This window comes from Nicotiana tomentosiformis, chromosome 6 (genome assembly GCF_000390325.3).
Source record: "Nicotiana tomentosiformis chromosome 6, ASM39032v3, whole genome shotgun sequence".
NCBI lineage: Eukaryota > Viridiplantae > Streptophyta > Magnoliopsida > Solanales > Solanaceae > Nicotiana > Nicotiana tomentosiformis.
In genome coordinates, this window is record NC_090817.1 from 14,407,561 (window position 1) to 14,428,042 (window position 20,482).

The 20,482-nt window shown below is 36.6% G+C and overlaps 2 protein-coding genes across 3 annotated transcripts; both read left to right on the forward strand.

Moving 5' to 3' along the window:
• On the forward strand, positions 1-3,514 carry LOC104096347 (polygalacturonase-like). Its single transcript, XM_009602715.4, has 4 exons — positions 1-206; positions 800-1,111; positions 1,600-2,115; positions 2,765-3,514. Exons 1-4 carry the CDS (start codon positions 75-77, stop codon positions 3,008-3,010), a joined length of 1,206 nt encoding a protein of 401 aa, XP_009601010.1. The 5' UTR covers positions 1-74; the 3' UTR covers positions 3,011-3,514.
• A 2,188-nt stretch (positions 3,515-5,702) lies between these two features.
• LOC104096356 (reticulon-like protein B8) lies at positions 5,703-20,188 on the forward strand. Of its 2 annotated transcripts, none has more exons than XM_070177137.1 (6): positions 5,703-5,845; positions 16,208-16,396; positions 16,484-16,664; positions 16,794-16,935; positions 18,365-18,434; positions 19,739-20,188. In XM_070177137.1, the coding sequence occupies exons 2-6, from the start codon at positions 16,213-16,215 to the stop codon at positions 19,906-19,908; spliced, it is 747 nt and encodes a 248-aa protein (XP_070033238.1). In that variant the 5' UTR covers positions 5,703-5,845; positions 16,208-16,212; the 3' UTR covers positions 19,909-20,188. The 2 variants fall into 2 exon arrangements, with proteins under 2 accessions (XP_070033238.1, XP_009601019.1); XM_009602724.4 differs by having other exon boundaries at positions 5,734-5,841.
• Positions 20,189-20,482: the final 294 nt, after the last annotated feature.

The following is a 20,482-nucleotide window of genomic DNA, read 5'->3' on the forward strand; positions in this document are numbered from 1 at the left end:
GTTACCTTTTAAAACACAAAAAATTATCCAAAAGATATATATAGAAACAGAAGAAAGATCTTATAATAAACAAGATGTATTTGAACTTCAAATTACCATTTGCATTTGCACTTGTATTTCTAGTGTACACAGGAGAATCTCAACCTGCAGTTTTTGATGTGACTAAATTTGGTGCAAAGCCTGATAGCAATGAAGATATTAGCAAGGTAAATCAACCATTTTACCTCTATCCATTTATCTCAAATAATACAACTAGTGGATATATGTAGTTTCAATGGTGAATTCAGAATTTAGAATCATTAGGATGTGCCCATTATATATCCGAGCTAGAAATAGTGAATTCTGTCAAATTCGATTCGCCCGGTTTAAATTCGCTACGACATTGTTTTTTGCTCATAACATTTACGTTGCTCGTACTCTTCAAAATGTCTCTGTGTGACCTATATGCCACAAATTCGAGTCATGGAAGAAGTCACTAATGCTTGCATGAGAGTGGTTGTCTACACCATATTCCTTCGGGTGTGGCTCTTCCCTGGAACCTGCGTGAACGCGGGATGCCTTGTGCATCGGGCTGCCCTTTTTGTACTCTTCAGAATGGCGTTGGGTGTGTGTCAAATCCTTCAAAAGTAGTGCATTTTTTGAGGATCCAATACATGTACGGAGTATTTTTAGAGAGTGTGAGGAACATAGCATGAAATATAGTATGCCAAACTTTTCTATTCTTGGTTGCATGTGGTCAAAGCTACTAATTACTCATTTACGTTTCATTTTTTTTTGGTGGTTTGTGAAACAATTATAGGCTCTATTAAGTGCATTTAAGGAGGCATGCAATTCAAAAATCCCAAGTAAAGTTGTGATCCCAAAAGGCATATATTTGATGAATCAAGTGAGGCTAGAAGGTAATTGCAAGGCCCCTATAGAACTTCAAATTCAAGCCACTTTGAAAGCTCCTCCAAATCCAAGCCAACTCAAGAAAGATATGGAATGGTTAACTATTAATCATATTGATCATTTCACACTATCTGGTGGTGGAATTTTTGATGGCCAAGGAGAACAAGGTTGGGCACAAAATGACTGTAAAAATTCAGAAAGTTGCGGTAAACTTCCAAATGTAAGTCGTATTCTGTCAACCTTTTCTCGACCTGTTTTACATGACATAAATCATTATTGGAAAAATATACGTATTTTTTAAGAAAAAGTCATTTTTTTTAGTGGTAAAATGACTTTTCTTACTTTGAGCAGAAGTCATTTTTCTTTCAACTATCTTAACTTTTAATTTCATATTATTTATTTCCTCCAACTAATGTCTAGCTAAATAATATTATTATTATTATTAATATTTCGTATCAGCAATATACTCATCAGATTTGTTAATATTACGCTTAATCATTTATAAATATTGTCTAAAAATATTTCTAACTCATCGACCAAACATGACCAGAAAGCAATTTATAGAGAAACTATTTGTCATGTTTTCTGAAAATCGATTTGACTTCCGTCATACCAAATACACTTGAAAGCCTGAGTTTATGAATTAAAGTTTAGACTTTTCAACCGAGTCCATCTTTCATCAATTTTTCTTTTTTTTTTGGTGTGCAGAATTTGAGCTTCAACTTTCTGACAAATTCCATAATCAGAGACATAACTTCATTGGACAGCAAATTATTCCATATTAATGTGTTAGGGTGCAAGAACTTAACCTTCATTGGAGTTAACATAAAAGCTCCAGCTCAAAGCCTAAACACAGATGGTATCCATGTTGCAAGATCAAGAGGTGTTAACATCACAAATTCAGAAATTGGCACAGGAGATGATTGCATATCAATTGGTGATGGAGTTCAACAAATGTACATAACAAATGTGACATGTGGACCTGGCCATGGAATTAGTGTTGGTAGCCTAGGAAAAACTCCAGGGGAATTGCCTGTGGTTGGAGTTTTTGTGCAAAATTGCACATTTATTGACACTGACAATGGTGTAAGGGTGAAGACATGGCCAGCTTCACATAATGGTGTTGTTAGAGATTTGCACTATGAGGATATTATTGTGCAAAATGTTAGCAATCCTGTTGTCATTGATCAACTCTATTGCCCTTATAATCAGTGCAAGAAAGATGTAAGTACCTTATCTTTAACTACGCTATTTCAGACTAACGCAATCTTCCTCCTTATTACTCGGAGTTATGATCGACTATACTTTACACATAAGCAAAGTCAATAACTATAAAAAAAATCAGTAGCCGATACACCCTTTTGTGGTGGTGGTGGGGGCATCCTCAACGGCGGAGTCAGGATTTTCACTAAGGGGGTTCAAAAAAGAAAAAGAGTTAAAAAATTTAATGAGACCGTAGTTAGTGGAATTGAACCAATGACTTCAAAAAGATTTTGGACCCACATGACCACTAAGTTATGCTTTTGGTTATATTAATGGAATTTAAAACATAATATATAGATATAAAAAATAGATTTTGACTTATATATAGTGTGTAATTTTTCGGGCAACTTCCGCCCCCTAAATCCGCCCTTGATCACCCCACCCATTTCGCATAAGATTTTTCTTATATAGTACTATATAATAGACTGACACTGTTTGAAATTAAATATATATTAGAACAAGAAAAACCTTGAAATCAACTGGACGTACGTCAGACCAAAATTTAGTTACAACCTGAATTGTGACAATAGATTGATGCCCTTTGCATGAAATCTTGGGAACGTCACTGTTAGTTAAATGCACCTTATATTTTAATTGATTTAATTTTCAGTTGCCATCACAAGTGAAGATTAGCAAAGTGAGTTTCAAGAACATAAGAGGAACATCAAGAACTCAAGATGCTATACAAATTAACTGCAGTAAAGGTGTGCCATGTGAAGGTGTAGAAGTTGGAGATATTGACATAACCTATAATGGAAATGAAGGGCCAGCCAAGTCTAGTTGCCAGAATGTTGACCCAAGTTTTGTAGGCAAGCAGAATCCACCAGTCTGCACTAGTTCTGCAGAGTCTTCTTGAAGTTCTTTATGCGTAAAAAAGACCGTCCGATGCACAAAATATGTTAACGCAAGGTTATGGCAAAAGTCACACCCCAAAGGGGTAAAATGTTGGCAGTCTACTCTGACGCAAGCATCAGTGACTGATCATTCCACTTGAAGTTCTGTTTTTTTTTTTGGTAATTCAGTCTTTTTTTTTCCATTATTGGGATCCCTCTTGATCCGGATCGTCTAGCGTGAGACCCATTAAAAGAAAAAATGCTCTCTACTAATAATTTTTTTTATTCATAGAACTTGAGCCCAAAACCTTTTATTAAAGGTAAGAGTAATTTAGTTTCTTGAGCTTTGATATAAAGCTCCCAGAAATTTGTCCCCATATCATTTGGGATTTTCCTTAGCTAGTAGTATTGGAGTTGTCTGTTAGGTAAGATGTAGACCGAGGAAATTGTACAGTGTTGAGAAATTACCAAGCTGTACACTTGAATTAGAAAAATAAATCACCTTTATAGTATGAGATTTTATCAGATATGCATTGATTGGATTATGTTTGATTTTTGGGCATTCTTTTTATTTAATCATATGGTATCCCAAGGCGTCCGACTAATTTGAATTTTCGAGAAGATTGTTTCCTACTAAAAAGTTTTATATTCTTATAATTTAAAGCCGAAATCTCTAATTAAGGGTAAAGAGTAATCTCTCGCACCCCATTTTTTTTTAAAGAAAAAGAAGAAGATAAAATCGTGGCTAAATTAGATTTGATGTTTCTTCCAAAGTCTATCAATAATATATCCAAATGATTCTCACTTGAACAGTATGATAAGAACTTTCTGTCCTTTTGTGAAATATTCGTTCTGATTTTCAGAATGTGATAAATTATTAGACAAAATAAAAGGAAGAAGATTGTCATTGATTTTGGTGAGTTTGCGTTTATTAGCGAAAGTATGACAATATATAGTCATCATTTATTGTGAAGAAATTTATTAAATTCGTTGATTAAGATCTTTATATTTTACAAGTTACCAAACGTGTGTTTTATATTCGTTTGTTTCATAAGTACGTGAAATATTTTTATTTTTTTTTTGAAAATCTTTTAATTTTTGCAGAGACAGAAAAAAATTTCGGAAAACTTTTTCAACTATAATGTTATAGAGAAAAAAGTTCTTTAGTTTATAGAAACTGAAAAACATTAAGTGAAATCATGGCTAGGACACCCGAATATCTTTTTTTCAACTTGACAAAAATAATACTCTATTACTCTAGTCCTACTTCCTACATTCCCAATTGTCACACGTTTCTACTTGATAGTCAATTTGACTAATTTTTAAAAATTAAATTGAATTAAATTATCTTAATATTTAAAAATTAAAATATAAATATTTGAAAACTATACCAAAAACACTACCCCTATTTATTATATTATATCGTAATATTGAATAATGTTCAATATAGTCAGACATGACAACTAAATGATAGCGAAAAGAGTACATTGGTAGTGGACAATGCAAAGTTTGGTGATATTGTTTGAAAATTTGGAGTTTTTGAGTTTACAAATTCAATTTTTCAGTTTTTGCAATAATTTTCGTTGAGCTATATTTTGTAAAATAAAGTTACAATTTAAATATAAAAAATCAAACTCAAATTCTCAAAATTTTAAAAAATTTATAAACTCCAAAAAAAAAAAACTGGTTTAGAATATCAATGAGAATAAATGTGCCAAGAACGAGAATTAAGGAGGGGTAGTTAGTGCTATTAAATACAAATGGCAATTTGATTCTGACTGTATATTCAGTCCACGTATGCAAGCTTTTAATATTTGTTTACCTTTCTCACGTTTCTCTTTTTTGGTTATGTTTCCAATGCAAACGCTAACACACAATTAGTTCATATTCTCCAATCCCCAACAAACAATCAAACACTCCCCCCTCACCCCCACCCCCTCCCCGCTTCCTACTGCATCATATTTTTTTTGGCCTAATTTATGTTATAATATTTACTCTATATTTAATATAAAGTATATAATTTTAAAATTTATAGTCTAAAATAATATTTAAATATTACTACTACCATAAAATTATTTTATTAAGAAAAGAAGCGGCAACCCGATGCATAGTCTAACCTAAGGCAGAGAGAAATTCAAAAATAGTCAGATTTACAAGTGATCATTCAAAAATAGCCAAAGTTTCAAAAGTCATCGAAATTTTATCACTTTTCATGTAAAGATAAATTTGAACAAAAACACTGTTTAAAATCCGGAAAATACTCTGGCATAACATACTAGAATTTCAGTATATTATATTGGAGTGAGCAAAGTATACCGGTCCAGCATAATATGGTGGAAGTTCATACACATGTGCACCGAACTCCAGTATATTATGCTAGAACGGTCTCTGTTGCAGCAAAATAGTGACTATTTTTCAATGACTTGACAAACGCCGACTATTTTTCAATGACCAGTCTGAAAACTGGCTAGTCCGTGCTATTTTAACAATACAAATATTAGTGACTAGTTTTATGGCTCAAATCCGTAACTTATATGTCACACCAAAATAACTTCACCGTTGCCCCAAAGCTACCCTTTAATTTTAAAATAAATTTTACGAATACATTGAAAACTTTAAAATTACTTTTTTCCTAAATATATGAAGATATTTTTTTTTGTCAGACTAAAAATGAAAATTTTCATTTAAATTAGGACTGACGGGATAAAATAAAACACGTGGTGGGGTGGGGTGGGGTGAAGACAGTGGACAAGCCAAAAATCCAAAAAACAGAATTATCTTCTTGATCAAAAGGAAAAAGGAATTTTCTGCTGAGTTTCTCTAGTTTGAGTTGTTGGGTTCATTCTTCAATCTGGTTAGTCCCTTCCATCACCTCAGTACTCCTCATCTTCCCTTTTTTTGTGTTTTTTTCTTTTTGGTGTTCCATTGCTATGATTAGTTTGTACTGTTACAATTTTGTGCATATAGGTACCAAGAAAAGAAAAGGGTATCATTATATCATCAAATTTATTTGAAAAATCTTAACTTTCCAGTAAATAATTATTATTAATGATGTTTAAAACTCGAGAGGAAGATACTTTATATAGAAAACAAGGATTAGTTAGAGAATTATGTAAGATAAGTTAAGTTTTGAAGAATATTACTATTCTCTGTTAAATAGTAGTTGAACTATGAAGAGTGCTGGATACAGCAAAATTATAGATCCATATACTTGACTATAACTAAATTGTTATGGAGGGATAATTTAATGATTCTTTGATTAGTTTGTATTTGTATACTCTTCAGAATTATTATTTGAACTTAAATGATGAAGCCTTTGGCTAAAAAAAATTTCTAGTTCAAGTTCGTGTTTTGTGTACGATTATCGGTTTCTCTCCTACAAAGATTTGAGCATTTTGGTTATGCATAAACTTTCTGAGTCGAGGTCTCTTGGAAACAAACTCTCTACTTTCACAAGGTAGTGGTTGTTGAAATTGTCAAAAGTCCCACATCGGTGGATGACAATTTTGAATGGGAATTTCACCCTATAAAAGGAGGCCTAATGTTTAGGATTTATAAACACCTCTCATTTGCCTTTTATATCTTCTTAAAGCATTTGTATCTTCTCTCTTTAGAATTATTTCACTTGTAATTTTGGAGTGGAATAAAATATTAATTGTGTCCGAGGAAGTAGGTAAAATTGGCCGAATCTCGTAAATTCTGGTGTTCTTTTATTGTTATCTTATTGTCTTGTTTATTATTTAGTGGTTGTCATAATTTTTGGAATAGTAGTTGTGACTCATTCACACTATATACATTTGGCTTCCGCAACAATTGGTATAAGAGCCAGGTTACTGTCTAAGTATGCTCTGTGGTTGCAGCATAGTCTGATCTTCCACATCAGAAAAGATCTATCTTGGTAACTGAGTCAAGGTTCTGTCTGAGTATGCTCTGTGGTTGCAGCTTAGTCTGATCTTCCACACCATAAAGGAAATAATCTTGATTAGTGTCGTCAGCTACTAAATAATATTTGTGTCAAAATGGGAGACAATAAACAAGAAGAATCTACATCAAGTGTCAATAATACGTCATCGTTGGCATCTTCGCTTATGACAAGAATTGTGTCAAATGCGAAATTTGCGGTAGAAAATTTTGACGGGTCAGGACATTTTGGGATGTGGCAAGGGGAGGTTCTAGATGTTCTTTTTCAACAAGGGCTAGATCTTGCCATTGAAGAAAAGAAGCCAGATGTTATTGGAGAAGAAGATTGAAAAATTATCAATCGTGTTGCTTGGGGTACCATTCGATCCTACCTTGCTAGAGAGCAGAAATATCCATACACAAAGAAAACTTCTGCAAGTAAATTATGGAAAGCACTGGAGGATAAATTTTTGAAGAAAAACAGTCAAAATAAATTGTACATGAAGAAGAGACTGTTTCGCTTCACCTATGTTCCTGGTACCACAATGAATGAACATATCACCAGTTTCAATAAGTTGGTCACAGATTTGCAAAATATGGATGCAACTTTTGATGATGGTGACTTGGCCTTGATGTTGTTGGGGTCACTTCCTAATGAGTACGAGCACCTTGAAACTACTCTACTCCATGGAAATGACGAAATTTCTCTCAGAGAAGTTTGTTCGGCTTTGTACAGCTATGAACAAAGAAAGGGAGAAAAACAGAAGGGCGGAGAAGGAGAAACACTAATTGTGAGGGGTCGTCCTCAAAATCAAACGAGGACTAAGAAGGGAAGATCCAAGTCGAGATCTAGACCCAGCAAAGATAAATGTGCCTTTTGTCGAGAAAAGGGGCACTGGAAGAAAGACTGTCCGAAGTTGAAGAATAAGGCCAGACATAACAATGGAAAGGCCATTATGGATTCAAATGTAGCTGATTGTGATGATTCAGACTTCTCATTAGTTACAACAGAGTTATCAACATCATCAAACATATGGTTGATGGACTCGTCTTGTAGCTATCGTATGTGTCCCAACAAGGACTGGTTTGTGAATTTTCAAGAAGGAGAATATGGAGTCATCCACACAGCGGATAACAGCCCTCTTACCTCATATGGCATTGGTTCAATAAGATTAAGGAGCCATGATGGAATGATCAGAACATTAACAGATGTTCGATATGTACCGGGTTTGAAGAAGAATCTCATCTCTGTGGGAGCCCTAGAATCAAAAGGGTTCAAAATCATTGCAGAAAATGGAGTGATGAGAATATGCTCCGGTGCACTAGTGGTAATGAAGGCCAATCGGAAGAACAATAACATGTACTGCTATCGTGGTAGCACAGTTATTGGGACAGCAACAGTGACATCCAGTGATGACAAAGAGGCAGAAGCAACCAGGCTATGGCACATGCGCTTGGGACATGCTGGAGGAAAATCCTTGAAAGCTCTATCTAAGCAGAGGAGGAAACTCATGAAGATTACCTTCTAGAAGAAGAGCCAGTAGAGAGGGAGATTCCAACTCAGGAACCTCGACAACAACTTGAATCAATAGCAACCAGCAGACCAAAAAAGACAATAACGAAACCTGTTCGTCTCATAGAGACGGTTGCTTGTGCAACCTCAATTGTAGCTGATGGTGTTCCTACCACTTATAAAGACGCAATCCAAAGTTCAAAAACTAACACAACATCTACAGTACCATGAATATACCGTAGAATCCATTTCACAGCTTGCCAATGCTCCTTTCCTGGATTATGCATATATCTGCTAATAACTCCAACGACTTGTGAAATGTCAGGTCTCGTACAAACCATTGCATACATCAAGCTACCAACAACATTTGCGTATGGTACCCTTGACATATACTCCTGTTCAGTTTCATCCTTTGGCGACATAGTAGTACTTAGCTTAAAATGGGGAGCAAGTGGCGTACTAATTGGCTTAGTCTTCTTATCTATGCCAAAACGCTGTAGTACTCTCTTCAAATATTCTTTCTGAGATAAACAGAGTTTCTTTGAACGTCTATCTCTTATTATCTCCATGCCAAGAATTTTCTTTGCCTCACCCAGATCCTTCATCTCGAACTCCTCCTTCAGTTGAATCTTCAACTTATCAATTTCTTCCGAATTCTTGGAAGTTATCAACATATCATCAACATATAGGAGAAGATATACAAAGGAACCATCATTAAGTTTGCGCAAATACACACAATGATCGTATTTGCTTCTCTTGTACCCTTGCCGCAACATAAACTTGTCAAATCGCTTGTACCATTGTCTAGAAGATTGTTTCAATCCGTACAACGATTTTTCAAGTTTGCATACCATATTTTCTTTTCCATCAACTTTGAATCCTTCTGGCTGATTCATGTAGATTTCCTCCTCCAAGTTGTTTTTACATCCATCTGAACTAGTTCCAAATCCAACTGTGCTATCAAAGCCAACATAATTCTAATGAAGGAATGTTTTACAACTGGAGAAAATACTTCATTGTAATCAATTCCCTCCTTCTGAGCATATCCTTTGGCCACCAATCTTGCTTTGTAGCGAACATCTTCTTGGTTAGGAAATCTTTCTTTCTTTGCAAATACCCATTTGCACCCAATTGTTTTCTTTCCCTTCGGGAGATTGGCCAATTTTCATGTATGATTCTAATGAAGGGACTGCATTTCTTCATTCATGGCAATCCTCCACTTATCATCTTCTTAACTTTGGATTGCGTCTTTATAAGTGGTAGGAACACCATCAGCTACAATTGAGGTTGCACAAGCAACCGTCTCTATGAGACGAACAGGTTTCGTTATTGTCCTTTTTGGCCTGCTGGTTGCTATTTATTCAAGTTGTTGTCGAGGTTCCTGAGTTGGAATCTCCCTCTCTACTGGCTCTTCTTCCAGAGGGTAATCTTCATGAGTTTCCTCCTCTGCTTCTTGTGTAGGAAATATAAATTTTCTCTCAAACTCCACCTGATTTGATGCACCACCAGTTTGTTTGACATCTTTAACTGTCACCTTATTTGTTATTACAGATTCATCAAAGGTAACATCTCTGCTGAATATAATATGCCTTGTCTCTAGACACCATAAGCGGTATCCTTTGACTCCAGAAGTAATCCCCATAAATATAGCCTTCTTTGCTCTCGGATCCAATTTTGACTCTTTCACATGATAGTATGCAATTGAGCCAAACACGTGCAAAGAGTCATAATCTACTGCAGGTTTTCCATACCATTTTTTAAATGGTGTCTTGCCATCAATAGCAGCAGATGGTAGACGATTAATGAGGTGGCATGCATATGTAATTGCCTCAGCCCAAAATTCTTTGCCCAAGCCAGCATTGGACAACATACACCGTACCTTCTCCAGTAAAGTCCGGTTCATACGTTCTGCCACTCCATTCTGTTGTGGTGTATTTCTGACAGTGAAGTGTCGGACGATGCCATCATTTTCACAGACCTTATTGAAATGATCATTTTTGTATTCACCTCCATTGTCTGTGCGAATACACTTGATCCTCCTGCCTGTTTGATTCTCCACCATCGTTTTCCATTTGAGAAAAATTCCCAACACTTCATCTTTCCTCTTCATTGTATACACCCACACTCTTCGGGAAAAATCATCAACAAAGGTTACAAAATAGTGCTTCCCACCCAATGAAGGTGTTTTGGAAGCACCCCAAACATCAGAGTGTACATAATCCAAAATGCCTTTAGTATTATGGATCGCTATACCAAATTTAACCCTTGTCTGTTTCCCTTTGACACAATGCTCGCAAAACTCCAAGTTGCAAGTCTTTACGCCTTTTAACAATCCTTGATTAGATAAAGCTTTCAAGGATTTTCCTCCAGCATGTCCCAAGCGCATGTGCCATAGCCTGGTTGCTTCTGCCTCTTTGTCATCACTGGATGTCACTGTTGCTGTCCCAATAACTGTGCTACCACGATAGCAGTACATGTTATTGTTCTTCCGATTGGCCTTCATTACCACTAGTGCACCGGAGCATATTCTCATCACTCCATTTTCTGCAATGATTTTGAACCCTTTTGATTCTAGGGCTCCCACAGAGATGAGATTCTTCTTCAAACCCGGTACATATCGAACATCTGTTAATGTTCTGATCATTCCATCATGGCTCCTTAATCTTATTGAACCAATGCCATATGAGGTAAGAGGGCTGTTATCCGCTGTGTGGATGACTCCATATTCTCCTTCTTGAAAATTCACGAACCAGTCCTTGTTGGGACACATATGGTAGCTACAAGCCGAGTCCATCAACCATATGTCTGATGATGTTGATAACTCTGTTGTAACTAATGAGAAGTCTGAATCATCACAATCAGCTACATTTGAATCCATAATGGCCTTTCCATTGTTATGTCTGGCCTTATTCTTCAACTTCGGACAGTCTTTCTTCCAGTGCCCCTTTTCTCGACAAAAGGCACATTCATCTTTGCTGGGTCTAGATCTCGACTTGGATCTTCCCTTCTTAGTCCTCGTTTGATTTTGAGGACGACCCCTCACAATTAGTGCTTCTCCTTCTCCGCCCTTCTGTTTTTCTCCCTTTCTTTGTTCATAGCTGTACAAAAGCCGAACAAACTTCTCTGAGAGTAATTTCGTCATTTCCATGGAGTAGAGTAGTTTCAAGGTGCTCGTACTCATTAGGAAGTGACCCCAACAACATCAAGGCCAAGTCACCATCATCAAAAGTTGCATCCATATTTTGCAAATCTGTGACCAACTTATTGAAACTGGTGATATGTTCATTCATTATGGTACCAGGAACATAGGTGAAGCGAAACAGTATCTTCTTCAAGTACAATTTATTTTGACTGTTTTTCTTCAAAAACTTATCCTCCAGTGCTTTCCATAATTTACTTGCAGAAGTTTCCTTTGTGTATGGATATTTCTGCTCTCTAGCAAGGTAGGATCGAATGGTACCGCAAGCAACACGATTGATAATTTTCCAATCTTCTTCTCCAATAACATCTGGCTTCTTTTCTTCAATGGCAAGATCTAGCCCTTGTTGAAAAAGAACATCTAGAACCTCGCCTTGCCACATCCCAAAATGTCCTGACCCGTCAAAAATTTCTACCGCAAATTTCGCATTTGACACAATTCTTGTCATAAGCGAAGATGCCAACGATGACGTATTATTGACACTTGATGTAGATTCTTCTTGTTTATTGTCTCCCATTTTGACACAAATATTATTTAGTAGCTGACGACACTAATCAAGATTATTTCCTTTCTGGTGTGGAAGATCAGACTAAGCTGCAACCACAGAGCATACTCAGACAGAACCTTGACTCAGTTACCAAGATAGATCTTTTCTGATGTGGAAGATCAGACTATGCTGCAACCATAGAGCATACTTAGACAGTAACCTGGGATAGAGCTCTATCTAATCAAGGATTGTTAAAAGGTGTAAAGACTTGCAACTTGGAGTTTTGCGAGCATTGTGTCAAAGGGAAACAAACAAGGGTTAAATTTGGTACAACGATCCATAATACTAAAGGCATTTTGGATTATGTACACTCTGATGTTTGGGGTTCTTCCAAAACACCTTCGTTGGGTGGGAAGCACTATTTTGTAACCTTTGTTGATGATTTTTCCCGAAGAGTGTGGGTGTATACAATGAAGAGGAAAGATGAAGTGTTGGGAATTTTTCTCAAATGGAAGACGATGGTGGAGAATCAAACAGGCAGGAGGATCAAGTGTATTCGCACAGACAATGGAGGTGAATACAAAAATGATCATTTCAATAAGGTCTGTGAAAATGATGGCATCGTCCGACACTTCACTGTCAGACATACACCACAACAGAATGGAGTGGCAAAATGTATGAACCGGACTTTACTGGAGAAGGTACGGTGTGTTGTCCAATGTTGGCTTGGGCAAAGAATTTTAGGCTGAGGCAATTACATATGCATGCCACCTCATTAATCGTCTACCATCTGCTGCTATTGATGGCAAGACACCATTTGAAAAATAGTATGGAAAACCTGTTGTAGATTATGACTCTTTGCATGTGTTTGGCTCAATTGCATACTATCATGTGAAAGAGTTAAAATTGGATCCGAGAGCAAAGAAGGCTATATTTATGGGGATTACTTCTGGAGTCAAAGGATACCGCTTATGGTGTCCAGAGAGAAGGAATATTATATTCAGCAGAGATGTTACCTTTGATGAATCTGCCATAACAGATAAGGTGACAGTTGAAGATGTCAAACAAACTGGTGGTGCATCAAAGCAGGTGGAGTTTGAGGGAAAATTTATTTTTCCTACACAAGAAGTAGAGGAGGAAACTCATGAAGATTACCCTCTGGAAGAAGATCCAGTAGAGAGGGAGATTCCAACTCAGGAACCTCGACAACAACTTGAATAAATAGCAACCAGCGGGCCAAAAAGGACAATAACGAAACCTGTTCGTCTCATAGAGACGGTTGCTTGTGCAACCTCAATTGTAGTTGATGGTGTTCCTACCACTTATAAAGACGCAATCCAAAGTTCAGAAGAAGATAAGTGGAGGATTGCCATGAATGAAGAAATGCAGTCCCTTCATCAGAATCATACATGGAAATTGGCCAATCTCCCGAAGGGAAAGAAAACAATTGGGTGCAAATGGGTATTTGCAAAGAAAGAAGGATTTCCTAACCAAGAAGATGTTCGCTACAAAGCAAGATTGGTGGCCAAAGGATATGCTCAGAAGGAGAGAATTGATTACAATGAACTATTTTATCTAGTTGTAAAACATTCTTCCATTAGAATTATGTTGGCTTTGGTAGCACAGTTGGATTTGGAACTAGTTCAGATGGATGTAAAAAAACTTGGAGAAGGAAATCTACATGAATCAACCAGAAGGATTCAAAGTTGCTGGAATAGAAAATATGGTATGCAAACTTGAAAAATCGTTGTACGGATTGAAACAATCTTCTAAACAATAGTACAAGCGATTTGACAAGTTTATGTTGCGGCAAGGGTACAAGAGAAGCAAATACGATCATTGTGTGTATTTGCGCAAACTTAATGATGGTTCCTTTGTATATATTCTCCTATATGTTGATAACTTCCAAGAATTCGGAAGAAATTGATAAGTTGAAGATTCAACTGAAGGAGGAGTTCGAGATGAAGGATCTGGGTGAGGCAAAGAAAATTCTTGGCATGGAGATAATAAGAGATAGACGTACAAAGAAACTCTGTTTATCTCAGAAAGAATATTTGAAGAGAGTACTAAAGCGTTTTGGCATAGATAAGAAGACTAAGCCAATTAGTACGCCACTTGCTCCCCATTTTAAGCTAAGTACTACTATGTCGCCAAAGGATGAAACTGAACAGGAGTATATGTCAAGGGTACCATACGCAAATGTTGTTGGTAGCTTGATGTATGCAATGGTTTGTACGAGACCTGACATTTCACAAGCCGTTGGAGTTATTAGCAGATATATGCATAATCCAGGAAAGGAGCATTGGCAAGCTGTGAAATGGATTCTACGGTATATTCATAGTACTGTAGATGTTGGGTTAGTTTTTGAGCAGGAAGGCAATCGGTCTGTAGTTGGATATTGTGACTCAGATTTTGCGGGTGATCTGGACAAACGAAGGTCAACTACTGGTTATGTGTTTACTTTTGCAAAGGCACCAGTTAGTTGGAAGTCTACTTTGCAGTCAACAGTTGCTTTGTCTACAACAGAGGCAGAGTACATGGCTATTACGGAGGCTGTGAAGGAGGCAATTTGGCTTCAGGGGTTGCTAAAGGAGCTTGGTATTGAACAAAAAAATATTACAATTTTTTGTGATAGTCAAAGTGCTATTCAATTAGCGAAGAACCAAGTTTATCATGCAAGGACGAAGCACATTGATGTTCGGTATCATTTCGTACGAGAAATCATAGAAGAAGGTGGAGTCACGGTGAAGAAAATTCATACTACGGAGAACCCTGCTGATATGCTGACAAAAGTGGTGACTGCGGTCAAGTTTCAACATTGTTTGGATTTGATCAACATTGTTGAACACTAAAGATTGAAGATGAAGACACAACCAAAATTTGTTATTGAGAGAAAATTGAAGATGTGGAATTTTGCCAAGGTGGAGATTTGTTGAAATTGGCAAAAGTACCACATCGGTGGATGACAATTTTGAATGAGAATTTCACCCTATAAAAGGAGGCCTAATGTTTAGGATTTAAATACACCTCTCATTTGCCTTTTATCTTCTTAAGGCATTTGTATCTTCTCTCTTTAGTATTATTTCACTTGTAATTTTGGAGTGGAATAAAATATTGATTGTGTCCGAGGAAGTAGGCAAAATTGGCCGAACCTCGTAAATTCTGGTGTTCTTTTATTGTTGTCTTATTGTCTTGTTTATTATTTAGTGGTTGTCATAATTTTTGGTATAGTAGTTGTGACTCATTCACACTATATACATTTGGCTTCCGCAACAATTGGTATCAGAGCCAAGGTACTGTCTAAGTATGCTCTGTGGTTGCAGCATAGTCTGATCTTCCACATCAGAAAAGATCTATCTTGGTAACTGAGTCAAGGTTCTGTCTGAGTATGCTCTGTGGTTGCAGCTTAGTCTGATCTTCCACACCAGAAAGGAAATAATCTTGATTTGTGTCGTCAGCTACTAAATAATATTTGTGTCAAAATGGGAGACAGTAAACAAGAAGAATCTACATCAAGTGTCAATAATACGTCATCGTTGGCATCTTCGCTTATGACAAGAATTGTGTCAAATGCGAAATTTGCGGTAGAAATTTTTGACGGGTCAGGACATTTTGGGATGTGGCAAGGCGAGGTTCTAGATGTTCTTTTTCAACAAGGGCTAGATCTTGCCATTGAAGAAAAGAAGCCAGATGTTATTGGAGAAGAAGATTGGAAAATTATCAATCGTGTTGCTTGCGGTACCATTCGATCCTACCTTGCTAGAGAGCAGAAATATCCATACACAAAGGAAACTTCTGCACCTTCTTGCCGGGTTGCGCCGGTCTTTAATATTGTGAGCCATATTGATGAGAGGTAAGATTTCAGATATTATATTCTAATTCAATCAGAGTTTTCCCCTGCTTCATTATTTCTTCTGAGATCCCTTTTTATTGGTAATGCTAATTTACAATGATTTGTGTGTTTGTCCAATATTCTTCTACTTTGAGATATTACTTACCAAAAACTCTTATTTTCTTTGGTTATGTTTTAGCAGTATTTTGCAGCTATCCATAATGACTTTGCATCACATGTTATTCCTCTGATGACTGACTTAGCTTCTTATGTGTCCAAAAAAAAAAAGAAACAATGCCGGAGGGAATAACAGCTGAGAATCTTTTGAACAACATTGTGGAATCTCTTTCTGATGGTGGGCCGAAACATAAATCTGCATCATTCTTTCAAGAGGAAGGTGCAAGCTCTGTTAGTGCTCAATTCAATAGGCTATTTGGACGTCAAAAACCAATACACCATTGTTTGGGTGGAGGCAAATGTACGGTACTTTTCTACATTCTTGCCTTTTTATCTCATAATGGCTGTATACTATAGCAATACTCAATTCGCGTCGGTGAATTTGTAGCTGCTGATGTGCTGTTGTGGAGAAACAAGAAAATCTCGGCCGGTGTTTTAGTCAGTGCTACAGCCATCTGGGTGCTATTTGAGTGGCTTAACTACAATTTTCTCTCACTTTTATGCTTTGCTCTGAGCATTGGTATGGTCGCTCAGTTTCTTTGGAAAAATGCTTCTGGGGTAATAAACAGGTAGTAATATAACCTATCCTTTGCGTTCTGAAGCAACGTCATTCTTTTCTTGTTCTTTCTTGTTCTCATTTGTCATTTAGTATGGCATTCTTGAATCAAGTTAATGGAAGTTAAATTCTATGGCAACAGGTCGCATTCTAAGGTTCCTCGTCTTGTCTTACCTAATGACCTCTTCATCAATATTGCCACGGCAATAGGCGCTGAAATAAACCATGGTTTGGGCTTCCTTCAAGATGTTGCATGCGGGGGTGATCTGAAACAATTCTTACTGGTATGTTAGATATCACTAATCATTATCTCTATGCTCAATTATTTTGAAACGGATAAGCTTAGAATAAGATGATGCTTCCGTATTTCAATTTCAAGAATTTCCGTTACAAAGTATCAAGTGCTTGATTTGAATTATGAGGCCTCTTTCATTTTATTTTTTAGAATATTTTGTTTGCTTTAACTGTATCAAATCATGGCTCACAAGGCATCAGAAGGGTGACTAAGTAAGGTTTTGCTTCATAGGTTTGTGGTACCATTAGAAAATACTGTAGAGTGAAGACAATTTTTGTACAAGTAAGAATTATGAGAAAAGATTCTTATAGTTATATTAAGGTGTGGTGGAGCCTCCTGTGTCACAGGAGGTGAGACTGGCATTTGATAATTAATTACTATAAAGGTTACAAATTATTGACGGAAGTTTTCGAAGAAGGTCTATTACTTTTCTTTTTGCTCATCTACCCTTCGCAACTTAAATACCAGAGTTCAAACCCGTGATGTGCGCCTAACCCACGTTTCACACTCTGTGCTCGTACCACTACACCAAAGCCTTGGGGTTAAGAAGGCCTTTTACTTTTCTCAACTCTCAAATGCGGCATAATATTCATAACATCCATTTTGGCCCCTGTAAACAACCTCAAAATGGAAGCAGTTAGCAATACACTCTTCCATATATTCTGTGCACATGTTTCTTCCTCAGAAGGATGGTAAAAGTTGCTTACGGAAGTAATCATTCCCCCACTTACTCTGTTAGTTTTGCTTTTGCTCAAGCATTTTCAGGTCTCCTTGTCCATTTGATCAGTGGCCTCCGGAAAATAATAGTACTGTACATATATTGTTTGTTAATGCAGTGCAAGGTGCTCTATCTGTTATTGTTTTATTTGATTAATTTTCCCTTTTCAGCTCAATTATGAGATGCCAAGGCTTCTGTCTTTGTTTGTTCAATATTCTTTGCTTGCTAACTTATTTTCACGACCTCTTCTGACATTGTTGAATAAGATCCATATGTGATGAGAAAATAGCAACTCTGGGATAGAGAATTAACCAAAAAGGAAAAGCAGATTAACTAATATGGAATGTCTATTAAACTTGCTGCATGTAAATTGTTGAAGTTGCTCTGGTCGCTCAATTTTGTTGCAGCCTTTTGACATTCAACCCGACACCTCCCCCTCCCAAAAGGCCGTTACCTAACCCGCCCTATCTTTTCTGTCTTCATTTCCTTTCTTGTCATATCCTATCTTTTTTCCCTTGTTTTCGGTTACAGGATTCTTCTATATTGACATCTTCTCTCCTCCCTGTGATGTCAAACTTGCAAACCTAAAAAAAAATTATGCTAACGATCTAATTAATCACTGAATCTTGTAGCTTGAGATTTCTATTACTGTAAAATACTGTTGCTGACTTTGAAGCTAATGTCTTCGGATTTGTCCTAGGTTGTAGTGAGCTTGTGGGCTGCTGGTATCATAGGAAGCTGGTGCAACTTCTTGACTGTTCTATATATTGGTAAGAGATCTCTTATTTTCAATGATAACAATTTTAATCCTCATGTAGTATTGTTTATGCCTTTGAGTATCAAACAAGAATTTTTTTTCATTTTCCACCGATATAAAGCTGTCTAATGTATGAGTATTAGGGGTGTCAATTTGAGCCCAAACTCATCCAACCCGCCCAGAGATTAATGGGTTGGGCTATAATATTTTAGCTCATGGGTCTAAATAGGTTGAGCCCAAGTTAACTCATTATTTTTTATAGCTCATTCTGAACCCACAAAATATTTTTCAACTTACACATTTTAAATACTAATTTGTTATTTAAGAAAATATATTTTGATTCTCAAAATACTAATAGTATTTATGTATAAAAGGTAAAAGGCTTTGTTTATGCAAGATGAACATGGTTCTAAAACATGGATCAAGTTGGGCGGGTTGGGCTATGACCCATTGTTTAGCTCATCTTGACCCAACCCATCTTAGCCCAAGTACACTTTGGGCTGGGTTGAGCAATGACCAATTTATTGACCTAACCCATCTTGACCCGCGAGTATCAACAGAATCACTTCTAGATGCATTTAGCGGTGTCCTATGATATTACCTTATAGTTATTATCTAGCACATATAAATTCCAAAAAGTAGAAATGAGTCCTTTGACTAACTTTATTGTCTACCGGAAACAGCCTCTCTACTCTCTCTATGTAGGGATAAGGACTGCGTACACACTATGCTCCCCAGACCCCACATGTAGGATTTCACAAGGTTTTTTGTTGTTGTTATTGACTAACTTTATTGGCTGACTTTTGAATGTCTGTGTTAGTCTAACACAAACAAGATCATAAGTTTTAAAGTAGTTCTATTTGTAGTGATTAGTCGTATAATCGTACTCGCACGGTTGAAATTATGACAACTACTGCAAGACTCAATCCCAAGCAAGTTGGGTTTGGCTAGATGAATCCAAACTGACCATGTTACTCCATTTTAAGCTCATCTCAGTCCGACAAAATAAAAAAGAAATAGTACTAGAAGTTTTAAATTCTTTCTACTTCCATATAAATCTATGATAGGAACTCGTAGAAAACTTAGGACCTAAAATGATCGTACTAACATGATTATAACCTAATCCCAACTAGTTTGTATCGGCTTGTACAGTTGAAGTTGCATTTCCAAAATATTGGATGTGTTTAACCTACTTTCAGTCAAAAGAGAAGGAACTGGTTTTGGATTAGTCGCATTTGATATGCTTATTTTGTTGCAAATATGAAAGAAGGACGTTGTCGTCTTGACTCTACTTTTGAATTTTGACTTGTGTATAAGGTTTCATTGCTGCCCACACGCTTCCAGTGCTATATGAAAGATATGAAGATGAAGTTGATGGTTTTGTCTATAATGCCCTCGAACAGTTACGAGGCAATTACAAGAAGCTAGATTCTGGTGTCCTCAGCAAAATACCAAGAGGCAACTTCAGGGGAAAGAAACTTGACTAGATCATAACGTTAGTAAATGTAATCGATCGATCTAGTAGAATGCCAACTTGTATGCTCAGAATACGAAACTCATTATTCGTGACAACTTTAGTAGATCAATAGAAATAAGTGTATTGGACCTTTGCTCACCTTATGTAAATGTTGTTTGAAAATAAATTGAGTTTCTGCAGAAAGTTTAATTGGTACTCTTTTGAAGAACCTACATGTGTGTATTGTAACCAAAAAAGTCACACGTTTGTCCAAGTATTATACGAGTAATATTATGTCCAATGTTGATGTCTCCTTCGTTTCCTCCTAGTGACTTTCTTTGATATTAGTATGCAGCAGTGTAATTGGAGCAAAGAGAGACATTCCATCACAAGTAATGAAAATCAAATTATATCAAGAATTGTGATGGATGGATGGATATGATCTCTCCACCCTTAATCAGAGATGTCGTGTTCGAGCTATGGGAATAAAAAATTATTGGTAAGGAGCGCTTCATTTTTTAATGGACCTTACACAGTACAAATTCAGATTAGTCAGGAACCAATGCGAATATCGCACACCAGATGAGGAACTAAAAAATAACGAA